The sequence below is a fragment of the Cydia splendana genome, chromosome 10 (assembly GCF_910591565.1).
Source record: "Cydia splendana chromosome 10, ilCydSple1.2, whole genome shotgun sequence".
Taxonomy (NCBI): domain Eukaryota; kingdom Metazoa; phylum Arthropoda; class Insecta; order Lepidoptera; family Tortricidae; genus Cydia; species Cydia splendana.
Window position 1 is genome coordinate 16,952,852 of NC_085969.1, and position 23,613 is coordinate 16,976,464.

At 39.8% G+C, this 23,613-nt stretch overlaps 1 protein-coding gene across 1 annotated transcript; it reads left to right on the top strand.

Moving 5' to 3' along the window:
• Positions 1-11: 11 nt before the first annotated feature.
• LOC134794381 (RNA polymerase-associated protein CTR9 homolog) lies at positions 12-23,613 on the top strand. Its single transcript, XM_063766182.1, has 21 exons — positions 12-191; positions 267-365; positions 898-1,137; positions 1,625-1,893; positions 2,388-2,583; positions 2,977-3,204; positions 3,537-3,743; positions 4,312-4,466; positions 4,773-4,943; positions 5,451-5,665; positions 10,661-10,818; positions 12,790-12,918; positions 13,869-14,131; positions 16,197-16,407; positions 17,228-17,436; positions 18,828-18,940; positions 20,174-20,338; positions 20,510-20,573; positions 21,292-21,558; positions 21,838-21,939; positions 22,614-23,613. Exons 1-21 carry the CDS (start codon positions 159-161, stop codon positions 22,789-22,791), a joined length of 3,672 nt encoding a protein of 1,223 aa, XP_063622252.1. The 5' UTR covers positions 12-158; the 3' UTR covers positions 22,792-23,613.

Consider the following 23,613-nt stretch of genomic DNA (forward strand, 5'->3'; position numbering starts at 1 on the left):
CAAAGCCGCCATTCGTCGCGACGAGTCGATTCGCATCGCATCGCCAAACAAAAATGGTTGTTGCGTCGCCTTCGTAAATCGCATTATTATTGGTTATGTGTAACCGGTTGCAGTGTTTGTGATATTCTTGTGACGAGCAGGAAGAAAACAAATGCAAAATGTTGGAAATTCCGTTAATGACAACGGATGAGGTAATTTGATAGATCAGTGTAACGTAGCTTTCTTTTTGAGGAGCAAATGTTTTCAATCCTGTGTTTTGCGTTCAGGTGATTGAATTAGATCCGGAACAGTTACCGGCTGGAGATGAAGTGCTCGGTATTCTGCAGCAGGAGCGCTCGCAGCTCAGTGTTTGGATCAATGTTGCGGTAAGTAAACCTAACCTAAAAGTCATGTAATCAAACTGTTTTTATTGCCCTACGTACACTATAAATAATCACACGTTCACTAAAGATTAAAGAACATTGTAAATTTTCATCAGTGAACTACGTGGTATTTAAGAATGACCTAAATCGTTAATTTACACTAAGTAACTAATATTGATAGTATTTAATCTACAATGTTATGGTAATCTAGGTCATAATTAATAATTACTTATTCAAGTTTGTTGTGTATTAATTCCTCTTAAATGGTATAATATATACAGTGGCGGATTTGCCCTAAGGCCCAGTAGGCCCAGGCCTAGGGCGGCAAATTGTGACAATAAATTTGCTGATGATAACAAGAAATAACTCAAAATGTAGTCCATATGATGGGTGCTGAGAAAGGGGCGGCTGTAGGGCCTGGGGCCTAGGGCGGCAAAGACTGCAAATCCACCACTGAACATATACATGAGATTTCTATCAGTATGAATTATCGAAAACAAATAAAATTTATTTTAGTTTTTTTATCCATATTTAGCTTGCCTATTACAAACAAAAGAAGATTGATGACTTCCTCAAAATCCTGGAGGCGTCCCGCGTGGACGCCAACATGGAGTACCGGGATGTGGAAAGGGACCAAATGCGAGCTCTTGACATGCTCGCTGCTTACTATGTTCAAGAAGCCAATAAGGAGAAGACCAAAGATAGGAAGAAAGAGTTGTTCACAAAAGCCACTTTGCTGTATACAATGGCAGATAAAATCATCATGTATGATCAAGTAAGTACTGCACTGATATGTTGATATGATGGTAAATATATTGTATCCCTTGCAGCAGTTTGTTAACATGAGATAACTTTAATGACTGCAGAAAGTTCACAGATATTTTGATCAAATTTAAAATGTAGTGTTAGCCCCAAAAAGGGGCAAAAAAAGAACACAAATGAACAATGGCAAAAATACCAGATTGCATTTGATGGCACTTAATTAGAACTTGGCAAAAACAGACCCATTAGGTGGAATTTTAAAGATGTAGTCAATTTAATGAGGTATCACAGCTTTAAACTAAGCAAGCTCCAACATGTATTGATGGTACTTAAAAAACTATAGAAATAAAAAAAAAAATCTTCAAGTAAAATTAGATATCATAATATTTCAATACTTCCTACATATATTGGTATTTTTGTTGTAAAAATTACCTTATTGATATATGTAAATCTCTACTAATTCTCGAATTTCCTTGTACTAATCCATTTAAACTTTTCAGAACCATCTCCTTGGCCGAGCCTACTTCTGTCTGCTTGAAGGAGACAAAATGGAACAAGCAGACGCTCAGTTTAACTTTGTACTTAACCAGTCTCCCAACAATGTTCCCTCTCTTCTTGGCAAAGCCTGCATAGCCTTCAACCGCAAAGATTATAGAGGAGCGCTGGCATTCTATAAGAAGGCACTGAGAACTAACCCCGATAGCCCTGCAGCATTGCGGTTAGGGATGGGGCATTGCTTTATGAAGTTAAATAACCAAGAAAAAGCTAGGTAAGAAATTATTTTATATTATGGTTCTTAATCATTGACAGTACATTTAAATTAAATATTTTTGTGATTGCATTATTTCAAAATTAACCTGTTTTTCATGTTTAACAAATAAATTTACGTTAGTAATGTTAAAAATAAATATTGCGCATAATATCATAATAAACAATGGCTTTACTTATAATTTTTTTCTCAAATTTACTTGGCAGGACATCCTACAGCTTGTTTACAGAGCCAATTAAGTAATATACTAAAGTAATTGTCTTGTTTTGCCTATTACAAGGCCTAGCTTGCTTAGGTAGAGCTTTAGAGATACAGGCATAATAATATAAAGCCCATTGAGGATAAACAATACTGACTATGAACATTACACACATTTTAAAACTATTTAAAAGCTACTCATATTGAAAACCCTCGAAATGGAACGAAATTTTATGTACAAGTCTCAAGGAGTTTAATAGTTATATATTATAATATATAAACTAATTTATTGACAGGATGGCTTTTGAAAGAGCTCTACAGTTAGACCCACAATGCGTGGGCGCGCTAGTGGGCCTGTCCATCCTCAAGCTTAATCTACAAGAGAATGAGTCAAACAAGATGGCTGTGATAATGTTGTCCAAGGCGTACGCCATAGACCCTAAGAACCCTATGGTGTTGAACCATTTGGCGAACCACTTTTTTTTCAAGAAGGTGAGGTTTTACTGACTTGTGTCGAGTTGTAATAGTTAATTACTTAAATTGTAATTTGAAAGCCATCCCCGTTATCGTGTGACATTGGGCTGTAGACGGGCGCGTCAGTTGTCATCTTTGACGGTCAAAGGGTTGAATTAAGAAATTGCTCGTATGTGTATAGTCGTTCGATTTGTGGCTGGCCCCGAGCAAATCCTTTGTCTATTGTTAAGTAAAACTGCACTGCCAGTACCTGTAAAAAAAGGGTCGTATAATCTAATTAGCACCCGAGTGCGAACTAGTCCAACGCTCAAAAAACCAGTGTAGGTCTGCACTCTCCGATAATAATAATAATAAGTGCTTTTCCCCATTTTATTTATTGTTGAAAATGCCCATATATTTGTTTTCCTACAGGACTACAGCAAAGTACAACACCTGGCTCTCCACGCGTTCCACAACACAGAGAACGAAGCCATGCGCGCAGAGTCATGTCACCACCTAGCGCGAGCGTTCCACGCGCAGGGCGACTGCGACCAGGCCTTCCAGTACTACTACCAGGCGACACAGTTCGCGCCGCCCAACTTCGTACTGCCGCACTATGGGCTGGGGCAGATGTATATCTATAGAGGAGACACTGAGAATGTAAGTGACATTGTCTGGTGTAAGGGACTTGATTGAATATTACCATTGTATTATGTCAGCCAAACACGCCCCTAGACTAGACTTGGGCATCTCCTAAACAAGGTTGCCATATGAAAAAATGGAATATCTTGATTATCCTGACAAAAGTAGAGATCATCCTAAAAATCCTATCATTTCCTGGACGACCATTTCTCCAAACACACTGGAGGTTCTTTAATTAGGCCTTGCATCTCGAAGTTTTTTAAAATCTGTTGTAAAAGCTATAGATGTTGTATATGCTATCTAGCTCTCGGATTAAATTGTTAGCCATAAGACCTTTCTTTTCAAAACAGGCTGCCCAATGCTTTGAGAAAGTTCTCAAAGTCCAGCCTGGCAACTACGAGACCATGAAGATCCTCGGCTCGCTGTACGCCAATTCAGCCTCGCAGTCCAAGAGGGACATAGCCCGGCAGCATTTGAAGAAAGTCACCGAACAGTTCCCTGATGATGTGGAGGCTTGGATCGAACTGGCGCAAATCTTGGAGCAAAATGACTTACAGGTATTTCTTGCTTTATTTAGCCATTCTCCTATCTCTGAAAATTGTAGTTATCACAGCCCTTTTTATTGCGTTACGCCGAATTACTGTTAGCGTTTTTTTTTGGAATTTAATGATTTTCAAAAGTGTTTAAGTCACGCCAAACCTGTTGCGTACACGCAAGTAGCTATTTGTAGAATCTGCTGCCGGAGCCATGCTGCATACGCATCTGGTCCGCGTTGACCCTTAAAATAAAAATAAAACATGTTTAATAACCCCTAGTTAGATAGGCCTGTTGGTTTTTGGCCCATTTTGACGCAAGGTCTTTAGGCTATTTATCTATTTAATACCTTTAAACGAGCAAATCTTGTTTATTTATTTATTTATATACATATATATTTCAGGGATCTCGGAAACGGCTCTAACGATTTCGATGAAATTTGCTATATGGGGGTTGTAGGGGGCGATAAATCGATCTAGATAGGTCTTATCTCTGGGAAAATGCGCATTTTTGAGTTTTAATATGTTTTCCGAGCAAAGCTCGGTGTCCCAGATATTCATTAGCTTATATTCACTAAATTATTTCTATTAGGGATCCCTGAACGCGTACAGCACCGCCATGAAGATCCTGAAAGAGAAAGTGAACGCAGACATCCCCGCGGAGATATTAAATAACGTAGCGGCCCTACACTACCGGCTAGGCAATCTACATGAGGCCAAAACTTACCTCGAGGAAGCGCTAGAAAGGTACTCGCTTGTTCACAGAAAACTGTAACTAATTATATGTATCACATTACAGAAAACAGTAACTGAGGAGTGTCTTTTCAAAAGGACTTATTTCTCTATGAAAACCATACAAACATATGGAAGCCCTTATGAAAAACACTCCTCAGCTGGACTTCTTGATATAGTTCAATTTGTGTATCAAATGCTAAAAATGAAAAAGTGCGTATGGGCTGTGGGGCTGGGAGAACTGAAAAACTAGGGATTAGGTAGATTTTGTAAGATTGACCCATTAATATTTATTTTAGTTAATCTATTTTTTATTTTCAGAGAGAAAGTAGACGCGGAAACTCTAGACGCCCAGTATTACAAGTCCATAGCTGTGACTACTACATACAACCTGGCCAGGCTCAACGAAGCGCTGTGCATGTACAACAAGGCTGAGAAACTGTATAAGGACATTCTGAAAGAGCATCCCAATTATATTGATTGTTATTTAAGGTATAATAATTGTGTAATTATTATTATTTGAATATGCGATATGTACTTGTAAGTTACCTATTTCGGCATAAGATATAGATGAACATTTTCGCAATTTTGTCAAATAAAATAAGTTAATTTTCAAATCATATTCTAATTCAGAAAGTTCGTTGTCTAGCCGCTTCTAAAGAAGTCATGTTGTGAAAAATGATAAATGATGAAAATCATTCAAAGGAAAAAATGACTTAATTTTATTGACTATGCCAAAATTCCTTTTGGTTTCTGTGACTTTTTATGGCCTATCAAAAAGGAGAAAATTTTATGGCAAAAAATCTTTAGTCAAGTTATATTTTTAAAATCTATCGTTTAAATCATTTTACTTGTGATTTTGGGTTTCATAAGTTATAATTAGGTTGTGCTGTTTACTTAACTAAAATACTTTTTATTACGAATTCACGTCCTGAATAAATCCCCTATTCCAGAAAATTTTGCTAAAACTGCCAAACTAATCCCACAAAATGTTCACAGGCTAGGTTGCATGGCGCGCGACAAAGGTCAGATTTACGAGGCTTCAGATTGGTTTAAAGAAGCCCTAAAAGTGAACACGGAGCACCCGGACACGTGGTCGCTGCTCGGCAACCTGCATCTGGCGCAGCAGGAGTGGGGCCCGGGACAGAAGAAGTTCGAGAGGATACTGCAGAACTCTTCTAACGCCAGCGACGCCTACTCTCTGATAGCTTTAGGTGAGATTTGGGATTAATTAAAGGTCTCTGGCCATTACACCGTAGCATACCATGACCGTGCTGTGAGTGAACGTATCAGGCACGGAATGTAATGCGATACGGACTACTATGCCCACTACACCGTGTCCACATTGTTTCATATCCGTACATAACGGGTTTAGTGCCCTAGTAACCGCGCATCATCCCCATAGCATTCGCCTATAATCCCCGTAGCATCCGCGTTTCATCCCCTTAGTACCCGAGTTTTATTCGCGAGAGCAAGACTCGTCAGAAAGAGCGAGCGAATAGTTATCAGACTGGTAAGAGCGCGTAAGAAATATAGCAACACGTTTATAACGGGCTTAGAACGGTCACCATAAGCGGTTATAACCCGTATGCCCACCGTTTCGCCGCCTGCACGAACCGTTCTGGCCACGTTGCGTGCCATGCACGGAGCGTTTCGGCACCAGCAAAATATCCTCGCCGACTATTTTTGACGGTCCGTGCATGGCACGCGACGGGTATGGTCGGTGACGGAACGGGCTAGTGGGCATAGTCTCATACTTTTTAATACAAAGAATATTTTTTTGCCTGACACGTTCATAGCACGGTCATGGTATGATACGGTGTAGTGGGCAGAGACCTTAAATCAGACATCACATCAGATCACAAAAGCAAATGTCCTTAGCAAATAAGTGTCCTCCTAAAATAGGTAAGCATTGGCATAAAAATAAATTAGTTTGATCCTCACATAAATTACCAATGGCCAATCCACGTCTTTTCGAATAATCTTGACTACGCCCGACCCACAAGGGTCTTACCCGAGGATTTCTGCAATGACCGGTCGTATGTACGCTAAAATATTTTTTTTGACATTCATTTAGATGGATTAAAGCCTTAGACGGTTCAAGAACTTTTATGCGATTTTCGTAGTTTTTAAACCGTCTAAATGGGTCTTTTTCATGGGTCATTTCAATGTTTTTTTGTTCAACCTATTTTAATTGTTTATTTATTAGACATTTATAAGCATTAACAGTTACACCAAAACGCTTACAAACTAGCAATACACTATAATAGAATTTACAAAACAAAATACATACATTATTATTAAAACACAATTCATTATTTACAGAAATATTAAATATATGGTTACTAGATAAATAAAATTAATTACATGAAAATCATCATTATTATCATTAATTATTTACATACATCATCATTAAATTAAAAATTATATTAAAATTATTATAATAAAATTGATGTCAAACATTATTTGGTCAGAAATTGACTAAGGACTACTGAGAGCTCTTTACCAAAACTACCAACACTATCCGCGAATATGTCGATCTGCGGGGCAACCTTGGACAAGACATTAAGAAGCTCTAGTGCCCGAGCCGTGGGCGAGATTGCGGCGGGATTTTGACCCAATAGGGGATATTCATTACTGCAATGTTCTGCCGCCAGAGTGCAGCACTACCGACTCATAGACTAACTTATACATACTGTGCCTTAAACTGTTTTTTGACATGTTTTCACAGACAATAAAATATGACATTGATGCATCAAGGCGGTTTGTTAACAAGGGCCTACCGGTAAACGCGAAAATCGAAATTTAGTTATCTGCCGCTTTATCGCTCGAATATGCAAGAGTGATAGAGAGGCAGAAACCGAACTTTCGATTGTCGTGTTTCACGGTAGGCCATGTGATTGACGTAGTGACGCATGATGTGTCATTGATGTTTGTTTACTGTATGTGCTAGTTGTGCCACCTACCGAGAGCTTTGCCTAATATTCCCTATTAGTGCACGAAGATGGTTAATTGTCCCCAAACGAGTTCAGCAGAGGCAAATGAGTTAAAGTAACAATATACTTTGCTGTAGATGCTAGAAGGCCAATAGCAAAGACATATGTGTCGCTTAACATCAAACTCGGGTAAATCCATTCGACCCTCTCAGCAAATATCTACCCTATTACCTTTTCTTAATACCAAAATCGCATAATCTGACAGATGGATTTACCCGAGTTCGAAGTTAAGCGACTCATATGTAACTTCGTATAAGACGAATAAAGTCTAAGGAAAAAACGTGCCTCGGAATTCAAGTAAAAGTCATTCTCGGATAGATGGCGCACACACCTTTAGCCTATCCTCGGCTAGATGGCGTTACGACACCGTTTCATATTTAACAATTTTAACACAGATATCAGTGAATGAACATGGATCAAAATGATATAAAAATAATAAAATCATTTATCCATATACATATATACATTTTTTGATAACTTTATACGTTTTCATTTTGAGTTTTAGTCGTGTGTCGATAGATGGCAGTAAATTTACAGTGACTACAAAATTTACAATGACAGGACCCCTCTATACTATCTATTCTTTTTGCCAATAGTAAACAGTTTATCCGATTGTGGTGGTTTTCTTACCTTTATTCTTTAGATCTAAAATAATATCAACTCCACTTATTACTAACTAGCTGTTGCCCGCGACTTCGTCCGCGTGGAATCTTATCTTCAACATTTTACATCTTTAGTACCTATAATTTTCAAATCCAAGCGATGTTGAAATTACTTTTCTTTTTTTGCAAGTAGTATGAAGTTTTTATAAATTTTCAACCCCCTTTTAACCCTTTTAACCCTTTATAAGGCAAAAAGGTGTCAGAATCATGCAAAATTGAACTCTATCACTTTTGTATGAAGTTCAAAATCAGATGGGAAATATATCCCCTCTGCCTTATAAAGTACTAGAAATAAATTACTTTGACACTGAATCAAATGAAGTCAGACCCGTTACATCTGATATGCGTTACACGACATGTTCCATTCCACAGGGCAGTGTATGCGGATGCCTCCTGTTCATAGCCTACATTAACGACTTACCGAAAGTCCTAGACACCAACACGACTTGCGTAATGTTTGCAGACGATGTGTCACTACTTTTTAATTGCAAAAATAGCATTGAATGCAACGACCGCCTTAAAAATATTTACAATAATCTAAAAGACTGGCTTAACGACCATAACTTAGAAATAAATTTAAATAAAACAAAAATTATACAGTTCAAACCAGTGCAAAAAAAACCTTTGGAACTATACCTAAATGTAAACGCAAGTAACGTACAGGAGGTTGAGGAATTTAGTCTTTTGGGTATAACAATAGATTCCGGAGTAAAATGGAAAGCACATATTCAACAAGTTAAAACTAAATTGTCAAAATTCCTGTATGCGCTTCATATACTAAAATCAAATACAAATTTTGAATGTGCATTATCTGCATACTACGCAAACGCATACGCATGGCTTTGCTATGGTATTGTGCTATGGGGGGGCAGCACCGAAGCCAAGCAACTGTTTGTAATGCAAAAAAAGTGTATACGCGTCCTTGCAAATGTACGTCTTCCAACTAGTTGTAACCCATATTTTATTGAGTATGGTTTATTGACATTGCCCTGTATCTATATACTGCACTCTGCTCTCTTTGTTCGTGAAAATCCCCACTTATTTGAAGTAAAGCAAGATAAGCAGAGAACTAGAGAGCAGTACCGAAATAAACTATTGGTCCCAAAATGTAATCTAGAAATGTATAAAAATAGCCCACACTACAACTGTATAGTCATTACTAATAAAATTCCATATTCCATTAAACAAGAACCTCGATATGCAGTATTTAAAAACAAGCTGAAAAAATTATTAATTGAAAAATGTTATTACTCTGTAAAGGATTTTATTAACGATGACAATTTATTATAAACCTAATTTAATTATAAAATTGTATTTAGAGTATAATTTGACTTTGAAAATTATTAGAATTAATTTATTTTGATTGTATGAAATTATATTTGTTTTAACTTAATTGACTCGAATTTAATTAAATTGATTTTATTATTTTTAATTAGCATTATTTGTAATTTTATCCAATTTATTTTATTTTGTTTTATTGTTTTAATTTAAATTATTTGTTTTTAATTAAATCGAATTTGTTTTAACCTAATTTAATTAGTTTTAAGTACTTATGTTGTGTGCCCTAGCAGGGCGTCATGGACTGACTTTATTTAATTATTTACACCTGTTTGCGTTTATGTACATGATTATACAATGAATAAATGAAATGAAATGAAATGAAAGGCTTAAGGGATGAATTTTTAAAAACGCTGAAATTACTTTTCTTGTATTCTAATAATATGCCCTTATACAAAGATTCAAGTTCCGCACTCACAAAATATTTGAACTCGAGTCAAACTTTCAACCCCTTTCTCACCACCTTGGGGGATGAATTTTCAAAAATGCTTAAATTCGTTTTCATGTTTTTTAATTTAACACCTTTTTGCAAGGTTTCAAGTTCCTAGCTTAAAATAAAATTTACACTCCGAGACGAACTTTCATCCCCTTTTTAACCCCCTTAGGGCTTAAATTTCGAAAAACGTTGAAATTTCTTTTTTTTTTGTAATCGGCTATGGATGCTTTTCTAAGAAGTTTCAAAGCATTTGTAATGGATTCTAACTTTCAACCCCTTTTTAACCCTGTTAGGGGATTAATTTTACAAAACGCTGAAGTTACTTTTCTTGTCTTCTAATAATATCCCCAAATACAAAGATTCAAGTCTCGGCTTGAAAAAATGTTTGATATCCATACAAACTTTCAACCCCTTTTTCACCACCTTAGGGGATGAATTTTCAAAAACGCTGAAATTAATTTTCTTGTATTTTAATAATATATCTTTTACCGAAGTTTCCAATTCCTAGCTTAAAATTAAACTTCAACCCCATACAAACTCTCATCCCCTTTTTAACCCCCTTAGGGGTTTTATTTCTCATAATCGCTTCTTATCTCATGTACACTTTATAAATTTAATCTGGTGTGCAAATTTCAACTTTCTATCTTTTGTAGTTTCGGCTCTGCGTTGATGAATCAGTCAGTCAGTCAGGACACTTGCATTTATATATATAATATAATAAGATAGAAAGATAGATTACATAAGTCTTAATTTTCAATTTCATCGTCTTGTTATCAGGTAACGTGTGGCTCCAAACTCTGCATCAACCATCCAGAGAGAAAGACCGAGAGAAGCGACATCAAGAACGAGCCTTGGCTATGTACAAGCAAGTTCTAAAGGTCGACGTCAAGAACATCTGGGCCGCTAATGGCATCGGCTGTGTTCTTGCACACAAGGTAACTAATATATCCATGATTATAGTTAATGTGTGGCTACAGATACTTTGAACATAAATACCGAGAGATAAGAAGAAATACCAAAAACGAGCCTTAGGGGCTATTCATAAATTACGTCATTTCAAATTATGGAGTGTCTGGACATCGGATGATGGTAGCATGACGTAGGAGGAAACGGGGTCATTCGTAGCATGATTTTAGGGGTCAAAAATCGTCAAAAATCGATGATGAATGATGATGACAATATCATATACAAACAAGGTCTGAAGGTGGATGTCAAGAACATCTGGGCTAGCCAATCCAAATTCAATAATTTATGCCAAAATCACTCATTATAATTTTACTCATTTAGGCGTTATTAAAAACTTGTATGAAGTTTGTTTTGTGACCATCAGATATTACATTGGTTCTTGTTTTAATCTTTGGCGCTTGAGAAAATATGAAACCTAATATTTTGGAAGGATTCTTAAAGTTACATGACAATCAATTTGGCTTTAGATCGGGTTTGTCGACCGAAAGTGCAATTTTGGGTCTTAAACATACTGTCAAATACTACACGGACCGACAGACCAATGTATACGCATGCTACCTTGATCTATCGAAAGCATTCGATATGGTTAATTATGACATTCTCTGGCAAAAACTAAAGGACATTAACATGCCACCAGACTTAAACAAAGTCCTGAAGTACTGGTATCAAAACCAATCGAATGTAGTTAGATGGGCGGGAGCATGTTCGGATGCATACAGGTTGAAGTGTGGAGTAAGGCAGGGTGGATTGACCTCGCCTAAGCTCTTCAACCTGTATGTAAACGCACTGGTAGAGGAGCTCAGCAGCACCCGCATCGGGTGCCATATTGATGGAGTATGCGTAAACAATATCAGCTACGCCGACGATATGGTGCTGCTGAGTGCCTCTCCCTGTGGGCTCACTAAGCTGATAGGTATTTGTGAACGGTACGCGAATAGTCATGGTTTAAAATACAATGTTAAAAAGAGCCAATGTATGGTCTTTAAGGTTAGAAACAAATGCCCATGCGATATCCCACCTATAACACTATACGGGGAGGTACTCACTGTAGTATCACAATTCAAGTATCTCGGACATATTGTGACATCTGACCTTAAAGACGATACAGATATTGAACGCGAGCGAAGAGCATTGTCTATTAGAGCTAATATGATCGCCCGTAGGTTCGCTAAATGCTCTAAACAGGTCAAGGTCACTCTTTTCAGAGCGTACTGTACTTCTCTATATACTAGCGGCCTATGGGCGAACTACACAGCAACACGGTACAATGCTCTTCGAGTACAGTTCAATAACGCTTTCAGGGTACTGATGGGGCTGCCGCGATACTGTAGTGCATCAGGGATGTTTGCCGAGGCGCGGGTTGACTGTTTCTACGCGAGTATGCGCAAGCGATGTACATCCCTGGTGCGCCGGATCCGCGCCAGTACCAACAGTATCCTGAAAATGATCTCGGAACGTGTAGACTGTGTATATCTCAACAATGGCTGTGCTATACACCTAAACCAAAATGTAAAATACGTACACTGATACCTGATAACTTGTGAGGCGAACCAAATAAGAAAGCGCAGTAATTGAAATTAATCGAAGTGACATTTTATCAATATTTTGACATTTTTTATTAATTAACATTATTAACTTTAATTTGTAATTTAATGCTCTAATATTTATTTTCATTTAATCAAGTCGTTATTATTATATTTTATTTTGATTTAATTTCATTTCTTTTTAATTTCAATTAATTTATTTTTCTCTGACATTGTATAGAATATAGATCATAAAACTAACAATATTTTATAAGTCATAGTCGTAAGTACTAACAAAAATGATCTCAGTTGGTCTTTGAATAAATGATAATTAAATTAAATTAAATTATTAGGGTATTGAATACACGTAAAAAACCGAAGTGCTTTTCTATAATATCACGGTTTTTTTCTGTGCAGGGTTGTGTGAACGAAGCTCGCGACATCTTCGCCCAAGTGCGAGAGGCCACAGCCGATTTTCCGGATGTTTGGATGAACATCGCTCATATCTATGTGGAACAGAAGCAATACATCAACGCTATACAAATGGTGAGTTATTCGCTACATTCACTACTAATATTATTTATTGTACAGTCAGAAAAATTTGCATACATGTTTGTATACACGGGTTCTAAGAGTTTTGCTGACTGTACCGTACCGGTTATACCTCGTAAGTCCCACTATACAAAATTTTCCTATTTTTAATTTTGAAGCTTGTTCTATAGTAAATTGGGTTGAATTTAGTTTGAGAAAACAATAAAACAAAAGAAATTCTACTTCATTTCATTTATGACAGATTGAAACGGTGAAACCAAGCTTACCGAAATAATAGATATACAAATAACTTGTAAGAGTAATCCAAAAGAAAGTACTAAGGAAAACACAATATAGATCCAACCCGTTTAAGATTCAAAACGCCATTTTTATTTATTTGTTGTTTTATGGTACTTGATAGAAACACACTTAAATGACCTATTTTAGACCTTATAGCATTGCAATAAGATTTAAGAATGATTAGTTAACTGACTGTGTCAATGATATTTAAAAAACCGGGCAAGTGCGAGTCGGACTCGCGCACGAAGGGTTCCGTACCATAATGAAAAAAAAAACGGAAAAAAATGCAAAAAAAACGGTCACCCATCCGAGTACTGACCACGCCCGACGTTGCTTAACTTTGGTCAAAAATCACGTTTGTTTTATGGGAGCCCCATTTAAATCTTTATTTTATTCTGTTTTTAGTATTTGTTGTTATAGCGGCAACAGAAATACATCATCTGTGAAAATTTCAACTGTCTAGCTATCACGGTTCGTGAGATACAGCCTGGTGACAGACAGACGGACGGACGGACGGACGGACGGACCGACGGACGGACGGACGGACAGCGAAGTCTTAGTAATAGGGTCCCGTTTTACCTTTTGGGTACGGAACCCTAATACCCGATCCTAATAGTATCTACTTAATTCTAATACCTATACCTAACACTGTATATTTATTCCAGTACGAGAACTGCATCCGCAAGTTCCGCATGCACCACGACGTGGAATGGCTTACCTGGCTCGCGCGCGCGCACGGCCTCGCCGGCCGACCGCAGGCCGCCAGGGCTGCCTTGTTACGAGCCAGGAGAGTCGCACCACATGACACCGCTCTATTATACAATGCTGCGTTGACGTTGAGGAGGCTAGCCAGCCATGTATTGAAGGATGAAAGAAGCTCGTTGGATGTCGTGTTGAGAGCGGTACATGAGTTGCAGGTGTCACACAAGTGAGTATTAACAACCTTATTAGCTTACTCTAGTGTGGAATGACCACAAGTCGCTAGAGCTACCTTACTACGGGGCAGAAGAGTCGCACCACATGATACGACTTTATTATACTAGGAGGCACCTCATGTTGAGGGGCTACATATCAGAATACCGAAAATCGATTTACCTAATGTTGAATCACCTATGCTCGTTTCACCTATTTTTTTAAATACCTAATGATCAATTAACCTAAGCTCATAACACCTAATGAACGAATTACCTATTGCACGTTTCACCTACAATTGGTTTACCTAAGCTCAGAATACCTATGCTCGATTTACTTAAAGTTGAAACACCTAATACTCGAAATACCTAAAGCTAATATACCTAATACACGAAACACCTAATGTTGATATACCTAATGCACGAAATACCTAAACTCGGTATACCTAATGATCGTATTGCCTAAAGTTAACATACCTACTGCACGAATTACCTAAAGTCGGTATACCTAATGATCGCATTACCTAAAGTTAACATACCTAATGAACGAAATACCTAAATTTGATACACCTAATGCACGAAATACCTGAAGTCGATGCACTTAATGAACGAAATATGTACCTAAAATCAAAAATATAATTATTGTTTAGTAGAATATTATTAGGACATAGGTATAATTTTTTTTTTTTTTGCCAAATCATTCAATTGGCTTACTATTTTTTATTATAATATAAGGTCTAGTCATTTGCCAGAGTCGAGATAGGTGCGACGACGAGCAAAGCGAGGAGGAGCGTGTTAGGTTAACTACGACCAAACAGTGCCAAAACCGACTTTTATTCATCGTCATGATGTTAACTTACAAAAATTAAGTTTTTGATAAGTTAACTAATTTTGTATTAGACTTACGAAATCATTGTACTACCTAAAAAGTAGCGTTTCTTAAAGTATATTTTTAAGTTGTTATCCAAACAGTTTCTACTGTAAGGTTGGGAAATCATACGATTTATTGGGTGGAGTTGCCACTGGATCATTCGGCAAAATGATGAATTTTGTACTAGGTATATAGACTTTAGGTATTCCGTGCATTAAGCATATCGAAATTAGGTAATTCGTTCAGGAAGTATATCAACTTTAGGTATGTCGTGCGATAGGTTTAACAGTTTTAGGTATTTCGTCCATTAGGTAAATCAAGTTTAGGTACATCGTTCATTAGGTATATCAGCTTTAGGTGTATCGTCCATTAGGTATATCAGCTATAGGTGATTCGTGCATTAGGTATAATAGCTTTAGGTGAAACGTGCAGTAGGTAAAACGTGCATTAGGTATATCGTGCATTAGGTGTTTCGTCCATTAGGTTATTTGAGCTTAGGTATTATAAACTTAGGTCAGTCAATGTTTAGGTAAAATGATCGATAGGTAATTTAAAAATAGATGAATCAAGCATAGGTGATTCAACATTAGGTAAATCAGTTTTCGGTATTCTGATATGTAACCTGTTGAGGAGTGTAGCTGTGCTGTGTGTTAACCTTTTGAACGCCACACGTATCATGTGCGGCGCGTCATCGTGACGCTTGTAGCAATGTACGAAGATTGCATGCATGCAGGGTTAAAGAATGAATATAAGTTCGTTAGATATAGCGGTACATAATCTACAAATGTCACACAAGTAAGTGTTAGTCTTAATTCTTTGGCATGGAATATATCACTTAGCTCTTATGTAATAATTATGCATTAGACACTCTTCTAAAGATGGATCTACTTAAGTTTTTTAATCCATATTTTATACAGGTCGAATAGATAGGACTTCCGGCTTTGGTAGAGCGTCGACCACCCTTTTGGATGGTTCGCGACCATTGTCGCTACTCGTACTATTTGAATATCGAACGTTATTATCATATAATGCCGGCTGTACATACTCGCCGAGAATCTCGGCAAAAACCCAGCCCAATAGAAGAAGGGCGAGCGAGGCTATGCACTCATACTCGACCTGTCTCGGGGTCTCTCGACGAGTGTGTACAGCCGGTATAAAAGGTTCATATTCCCTTGACTTGACCGTATAACATACATCGCCTTTATTTCCAGATACTTCCAACGCCTAGCCTCAACAGAGAGCGGCGAAGGCGCCGAGCGAGCTCGCTACGAGCCCGCGGCCGCCGCGGCCGAGGCTCGAACATGTGCCGACCTGCTCTCTCAAGCGCAGTGGCACGTGGCCAGAGCGAGACGGCAACACGACGAGGAGGTCACCATGCGCGACCGACAGAGAGAGCAGAGAGAAGCCTTTAGGAAGCAACAGGTTCGTTACTAAGATACACTGTCCTGTTCTCAAAAGCGCAGTGGTATGTAGTTAAGCAAGACAACATGATTAGGAGAACATGCGCGACCAGCAAGAGCAGTGGGAAGTCTTCAAGAAGCAGCAGGTACTGTCTGTAACGACAGAAGGGATATGCTGTCCTGCTCTCAAGCGCAGTGGTACGTAGCCAGAGCGAGACGGCAGGTAGATATTGTAGAGGTCTTAGGAAGAGGCATGATGTATCTTAGAAAAATCAACGTGATGGTTCCTGTTAGCTATAATGAGAATTATCGCATTCACGGTTAGGTACGACGACGAAGAAACGGAGCAGAAGTGTTAGATAACTTTCATTATACATAATAGATACTTGCTACTAAAGAGGAAAAAACTAAATTTACGTAAAAACATATCGGTGCATCGATAATAATTGACATATATCTAAGGACTGACATATGTCTAAGAATGTACGATTGCCTCGAATTCGTGAGTGACACCGCAGAACTAGCACCATTCTTAGTGCCTGTAAGGGCCTTACAGGCACTAAGAATGGTGCTAGTTCTGCGGTGTCACTCACGAATTCCCGTCCCTAGATATGATAATATGTCAATGTATCGGTGCTGATTTCTTAATTTTGCATATGTTATGATCTTCTATATTTTAGTTTTTTGACTACCCAATAATAGTCAAAAAACTAAAATATAGAAGATTTTTTTCATATCTTACATTTGGTTATTGGTCAAAAATTTGTTTTTGTAAAAGCAGACGTTTTTACTATACTCTTTATCTGTTACTCCATTAAATCAAAACCTATTCCAACCCACAGGAAGAAGAGCGCCGCCGCCGCGAGGAACAACATCAAAAAAGCACCGTCGAGCAACTACAGAAGAGACAAGAGTTCAAAGAGAAGACGAAGAACGCTCTACTCTTCGCCGACATGCCGCTTGAGGATAAGAAGAAGGGAGGCAGGGGGAGGAGGAGGGACGAATATGTGTCCGATTCGGGCAGCGGCAGCGATCGACCTAATGAGGAGAAGTTAGTATTATCTTCATTATACAATTGTTTGGTTTTGATTTTAAACGTACATCGAACAATGGCTGCTCTTCGCCGACATGCTGCTTGAGGATAAGAAGAAGGGAGGCAGGGGGAGGAGGAGGGACGAATATGTGTCTGATTCGGGCAGCGGCAGCGATCGACCTAATGAGGAGAAGTTAGTATTGTCTTCATTATACAATTTTTTGGGTTTGATTTTAAACGTACATCGAAGAACGCCTTACTCTTCGCCGACATGCCGCTTGAGGATAAGAAGGGAGGCAGGGGGAGGAGGAGGGAAGAATATGTGTCTGATTCGGGCAGCGGCAGCGATCGACCTAATGAGGAGAAGTTAGTATTGTCTTCATTATACAATTTTTTGGTTTTGATTTTAAACGTACATCGAACAATGGCTGCTCTTCGCTGACATGCTGCTTGAGGATAAGATGAAGGGAGGCAGGGGAGGAGGAGGGACGAATATGTGTCTGATTCGGGCAGCGGCAGCGATCGACCTAATGAAGAGAAGTTATTATTGTCTTCATTATACAATTTTTTGGGTTTGATTTTAAACGTACATCGAACAATGGCAGCTCTTCGCCGACATGCCGCTTGAGGAGAAGAAGAAGGGAGGCAGGGGGAGGAGGAAGGACGAATATGTGTCCGATTCGGGCAGCGGCAGCGAACGACCTAATGAAGAGAAGTTAGTATTGTCTTCATTATACAATTGTTTGGGTTTGATTTTAAACGTACATCGAACAATGGCTGCTCTTCGCCGACATGCCGCTTGAAGAGAAGAAGAAGGGAGGCAGTGTGTCCGATTCGGGCAGCGGCAGCGATCGACCTAATGAGGAGAAGTTAGTATTGACTTTGTTCAGTCGTTAAGGTTTATGAGAAGGATGTCCTGAATATACAATTGTTTGTGTTTGATTATAAACGTTTAAACGTAAATCGAACATTGAGTGCTCTTCGCCGACATGCCGCTTGAGGAAAAGTACTAAGGAGATGGGGAAAGAAGGAAGGATGAATATGTGTCTGATTCGGGCAACGGCAGCGATCGGTCTAATGAGGAGAAGTTAGTATTGTCCTTATTATATAATTGTTTGGATTTGATTTTAAACGTGAATAGAACACGAAATAAGAAAGGAGACACGGGGAGAAGGAAGGACGAATATGTTTCTGATTCGGGTAACGGCAGCGATCGGCCTAATGATGATTGATGATGAAGTTATTTTCTCCCAATAGGTTGAGTTTGGGCAGCTAAACAAAATACGTGTCTGTTATTTTAGGCTATTCTATAACATATAAAAATTAATCAAATCGGACAGGACAGTTGGGTACCTTTCCTTGTTAGTTATTAAAAATGTACTAAGTATATAATTTATTTCGTGTTTCAGACGGGAGAAAAAGAAGAAGGAGAAAGGCGACCGCAAGGGCAAGAAGCGCCGCGACCGCGCCTCGGGCTCCGACAGCGACCGCCCGCCCAACAAGCGAGGCCGGAGCAAGGCAAGTTACACTTTTTCGATTGTTAACTGGCCCCGAGCCGCTAATCCTTTGTCTATTGTGAAGTAAAACCGCACGTGCTTCTACCTGTAGAAAAAGGGTGTAATTCTCTACGGTTACTGAGTGCTGGCAAGTCGAACCAGTCTAAAATGTGTCATCCAGATGAGTAACAAAGGCGCGTTATGAGAGAGCGCACCTACACTGGTTTTTTGAGCGTTGGACTAGCCCGCGCTCAGGTGCCAATTGGAATAATTAAGACCCTTTTTTGCAGGTAAGTAGCACGTGCGGTTTTACTTAACAATAGACAAAGGATTAGCAGCTCGGGGCCGGTTACAAATCTACAGACTACTCGCACCTTTACCCGGCGTGGTTCACTCCGCGATTGCGTCGCGTCGCTACAAGTACAAGCGGCCCACACCATTTATCGTGTTTAGCAGTAGTAGTTGCCGCGCACCGGTACGGAATGGACGCCTGCTCGCGCTTGCGCCACCTTGCGGTCATACCTGTCGTAATAGCCGTTTTGTTAGAGAGTGTACCTTCTGTACTTATAGTACTATTATTTATTATGTCTTTACATTAATGTCCCTGTCTGTAGTTCGCAAACCAGGCTCCGGCCAACAAGCGCGGCCGCAACAAGGCAAGCTACTCGCATCAACACATTAATATCCCTGTCTGAAGTTCTTAAACCGTTACAAGTTTTTCTTCCACAATATTGGAGGTTTTTCTTCCTCGCGTTATACCGGCATTTTGTCAAAATATTGCAGGTTATTAAAAAAAAACAGCCTGTATGTGTAGCCGTATACATAGATTGCTAAAAGCATATTGAAAATCTTTAAAAAACATAACATCGTCCGTAATCGGATAAAACATCGAAATATAATTTCGCTCGAATCTGCAGAAAACTATCCAGTTACCACAAAAAGCGATATCTGTTTCAGCTCTCAAATGCAGCTACTATTTTACGCGGCTTAATGTAGAATAAAAACTGGTGATCACTTTCATCATCATCATTTCTTAAGAGCTTTGCTCTTGTCGGTGGAGTAATCGCCAACCATTTCTTTCTTGTGCCAGTCTTTTAATTTCCTCATACACTTCACCAAAATCACTCACTCACCACCACTCACTTTATCAAAACTAAATGCCTATAACGATTTTGAATGGCAATCAATAGGTATTAAACCGTAACTCATTCCATCTCCTCTTCCTTACATTTCATTCCTTTCTTCATTCTTACAGAAAGAAAAAGGGGGTAAAAGAGACAAGTCTTCTAAAGCGGCGGATGAGAAGCTCAGCGCCAAACAGCGGCTCAAGATCGTCTCCAAAGAAACCATCTCCACGTCCGAGTCCGACTCTGACGCGGGCAGTCGCCGCTCGCGCAGTCGCAGTCGCAGCGGCAGTCGCAGTCCGCCAGCAAAGGGAGGCAGGAAGAGGATCATGTCCAACAGCGATAGTGACAGGTAAATCTAAATAAGTTTTGCCAAACAGCGGCTCAAGATCGTCTCCAAGGAAACCATCTCCACGTCCGAGTCTGACTCGGACGCGGGCAGTCGTCGCTCGCGCAGTCGCAGTCGCAGCGGCAGTCGCAGTCCGCCAGCAAAGGGAGGCAGGAAGAGGATCATGTCCAACAGCGATAGTGACAGGTAAATTCAATTAAGCTATGTTAGAACTTTGCCAAAACAGCGGCCTAAAATCGTCTCTAACGAAAACATCTCCACGTCCGAGTCGGACTCGGACGCGGGCAGTCGCCGCTCGCGCAGTCGCAGTCCACCCGCCAAGGGAGGCAGGAAGAGGATCATGTCCAACAGCGATAGTGACAGGTAAATCTAAATAAGTTTTGCTAAACAGCGGCTCAAGATCGTCTCCAAGGAAACCATCTCCACGTCCGAGTCAGACTCGGACGCGCGAAGTCGCAGCCGCAGCGGCAGTCGCAGTCCACCCCCCAAGGGAGGCAGGAAGAGGATCATGTCCAACAGTGATAGTGACAGGTAAATTCAATTAAGCTATGTTAGAACTTTGCCAAAACAGCGGCCTAAAGTCGTCTCTAACGAAACCATCTCCACGTCCGAGTCCGACTCGGACGCGGGCAGTCGTCGCTCGCGCAGTCGCAGCCGCAGCGGCAGTCGCAGTCCAACCCCCAAGGGAGACAGGAAGAGGATCATGTCCAACAGTGATAGTGACAGGTAAATTCAATCAAGCTATGTTAGAACTTTGCCAAAACAGCGGCCTAAAATCGTCTCTAAGGAAACCATCTCACCGTTCGAGTCTGACTCGGACGCAGGCAGTCGCCGCTCGCGCAGTGGCAGATCAAATATGCATTTTTGTTAATCTTGTTTCTGACTATCATTTATTTCTCTACAGGTCACGTTCCAAAAGCCGTTCGAAATCCCGCAGCCGATCTCGCTCCGGCTCAGCCAAGAGCCGGTCCCGGTCAAAGAGCCGCTCACGGTCCAAGTCTGGCTCACGATCGAAGAGCCGCTCCCGTTCCAAGAGCAGGTCCCGTTCCAAGAGCCGGTCCAGGTCGAAGAGCCGGTCCCGGTCGAAGAGCGGTTCAAGGTCGAAGAGCCGCTCGAGGTCAAAGAGCAGGTCGAGATCGAAGAGTCGCTCGAGGTCCAAGAGTGGGTCAAGGTAATCATTGTGGATTTTAGATTTATTTATTTATCACGCCAAATATAAATAATACAGTTGGATAAACATACAAATTCATCACTCATGATGATTGTTTGTCCAATGAAATAAAATCAGTATGTTTAATCTAATTTAATTGAAATCGTAAACTAACAATGTATAAAAGGTATATTTTTTAATTATTTGGGGACGCTGGCGTATGATTTTTAGTTTATTGAAGACTACGTTTGTTGATTTATTAATTACACTACATTAAGCATAGAAAAAATTGAATTCCAGGTCCAAGAGTCGGTCAAAGTCGCGGTCCAAGAGCCGGTCGAGGTCGCGGTCCAAGAGCCGGTCGAGGTCACGGTCGAAGAGCGGCTCGAGGTCACGGTCAAGGTAAGCAGTGACATAGATAATTTAGCTGCAGAGATACCTAAAGGCCTTCCATGAACATCGAAGAAAGCGACGCTTTGTCTATTTTGTTATATATCCGTTGAGTATGCAAGAGTGACAGAAAGAGAAATATTCGAAACATCATATCATCACATACATCATCATATTCTCGCGTTTTGTACTCATAATTAATGTCATAAACAGCTAGTGCAACTTGGCTGAAACGTCGGAAAAAAGGTAAAATTATGAAAAAATTTATCGCGTTAGACTAGTTAATGACATTAATTTCATTTTTCGATGTTCGCGGTAGCCTTCCTGACTAAATACAACTAATTTTACATATTTTCCTAAGGGTGGTATTCCACTTGTCCAATTTCTATTTTGCTTAATGAGATAGTGAGACGCAATTGGAACAGAATTGCATTTGTTTTGTTTAGGTTCAGTTGTCAAACAAAACAAAATCAATTCTATGTTATTCTAGGTTCAAATTTTAGTAACATATGTTGGATTTTTCATTTGTGTAGCTGGGCTTTAGAAGGTTAAATGACATGCTCATTGTGTATTTAAAGAATACGCTCAAAATATATATTCAAGTTTTTACACGGTTAAAAATAAGTTTTGCAGCAGCAAACAACACGATAATTAAACAGTTAATTGTATTATTTATTTGGTTTCAGATCAAAAAGCAAGTCGCGTTCGAAATCGCGTTCCCGGTCCAAGAGCCGGTCCCGGTCCAAGAGCCGCTCCCGGTCCAAGAGCCGCTCCCGCTCTAAGAGCCGGTCCCGCAGCGGCTCCTCCCGCCCCGACACGCCCGTCTCCAGGAAGTCCGTGTCGGCCAGCGACGACGACAACTAGCCGCACCACTCACTCCCATAGGAATTATGAAATGCGAGAGACAAGAGCGTCTTCACGAGTGTATATAGGATTAAATTAGTTTACTGACAAACGAAATTACATTAAATAGCAGAGGGCCTCCCGCGAACACCGAAGTTCGCAAATTGCGGGCATCTTTCACTTTTACCACAGAATAAATAATAGTACTAGGCTAGGTACAGAAGGTTCACTCTCTAACAAAACCCATCTATTACGAGAAATACAAGCGCAAGCGCGAGGAGGCGTCTGTTCCATACCGGTGCGCGGCACCTACTACTACCAGACACCAAAATTGGTGTTGGCGCATGTACTTGTAGCGATGATCCACGCCTGCTTTTACTCCAATTAGAGTGACAGAGATAGTTTCTCGTTTACGAACTTCGATTTTAGCGGTTGTAGCCCAGGATTTGTAAAAATACGATGCTAGAAAAAACAATTTAATAATTCCGAATACTCGATAATGTCGAAAAAAAAGCGCTGGTGGCCTAGCGGTAAGAGAGTGAGACTTTCAATCCGGAGGTCGCGGGTTCAAACCCCGGCTCGTACCAATGAGTTTTTTGGAACTTATGTACGAAATATCATTTGATATTTACCAGTCGCTTTTCGGTGAAGGAAAACATCGTGAGGAAACCGGACTAATCCCAATAAGGCCTAGTTTACCCTCTGGGTTGGAAGGTCAGATGGCAGTCGCTTTCGTAAAAACTAGTGCCTACGCCAAATCTTGGGATTAGTTGCCAAGCGGACCCCAGGCTCCCATGAGCCGTGGCAAAATGCCGGGACACCGCGAGGAAGAAGAAGAAGACT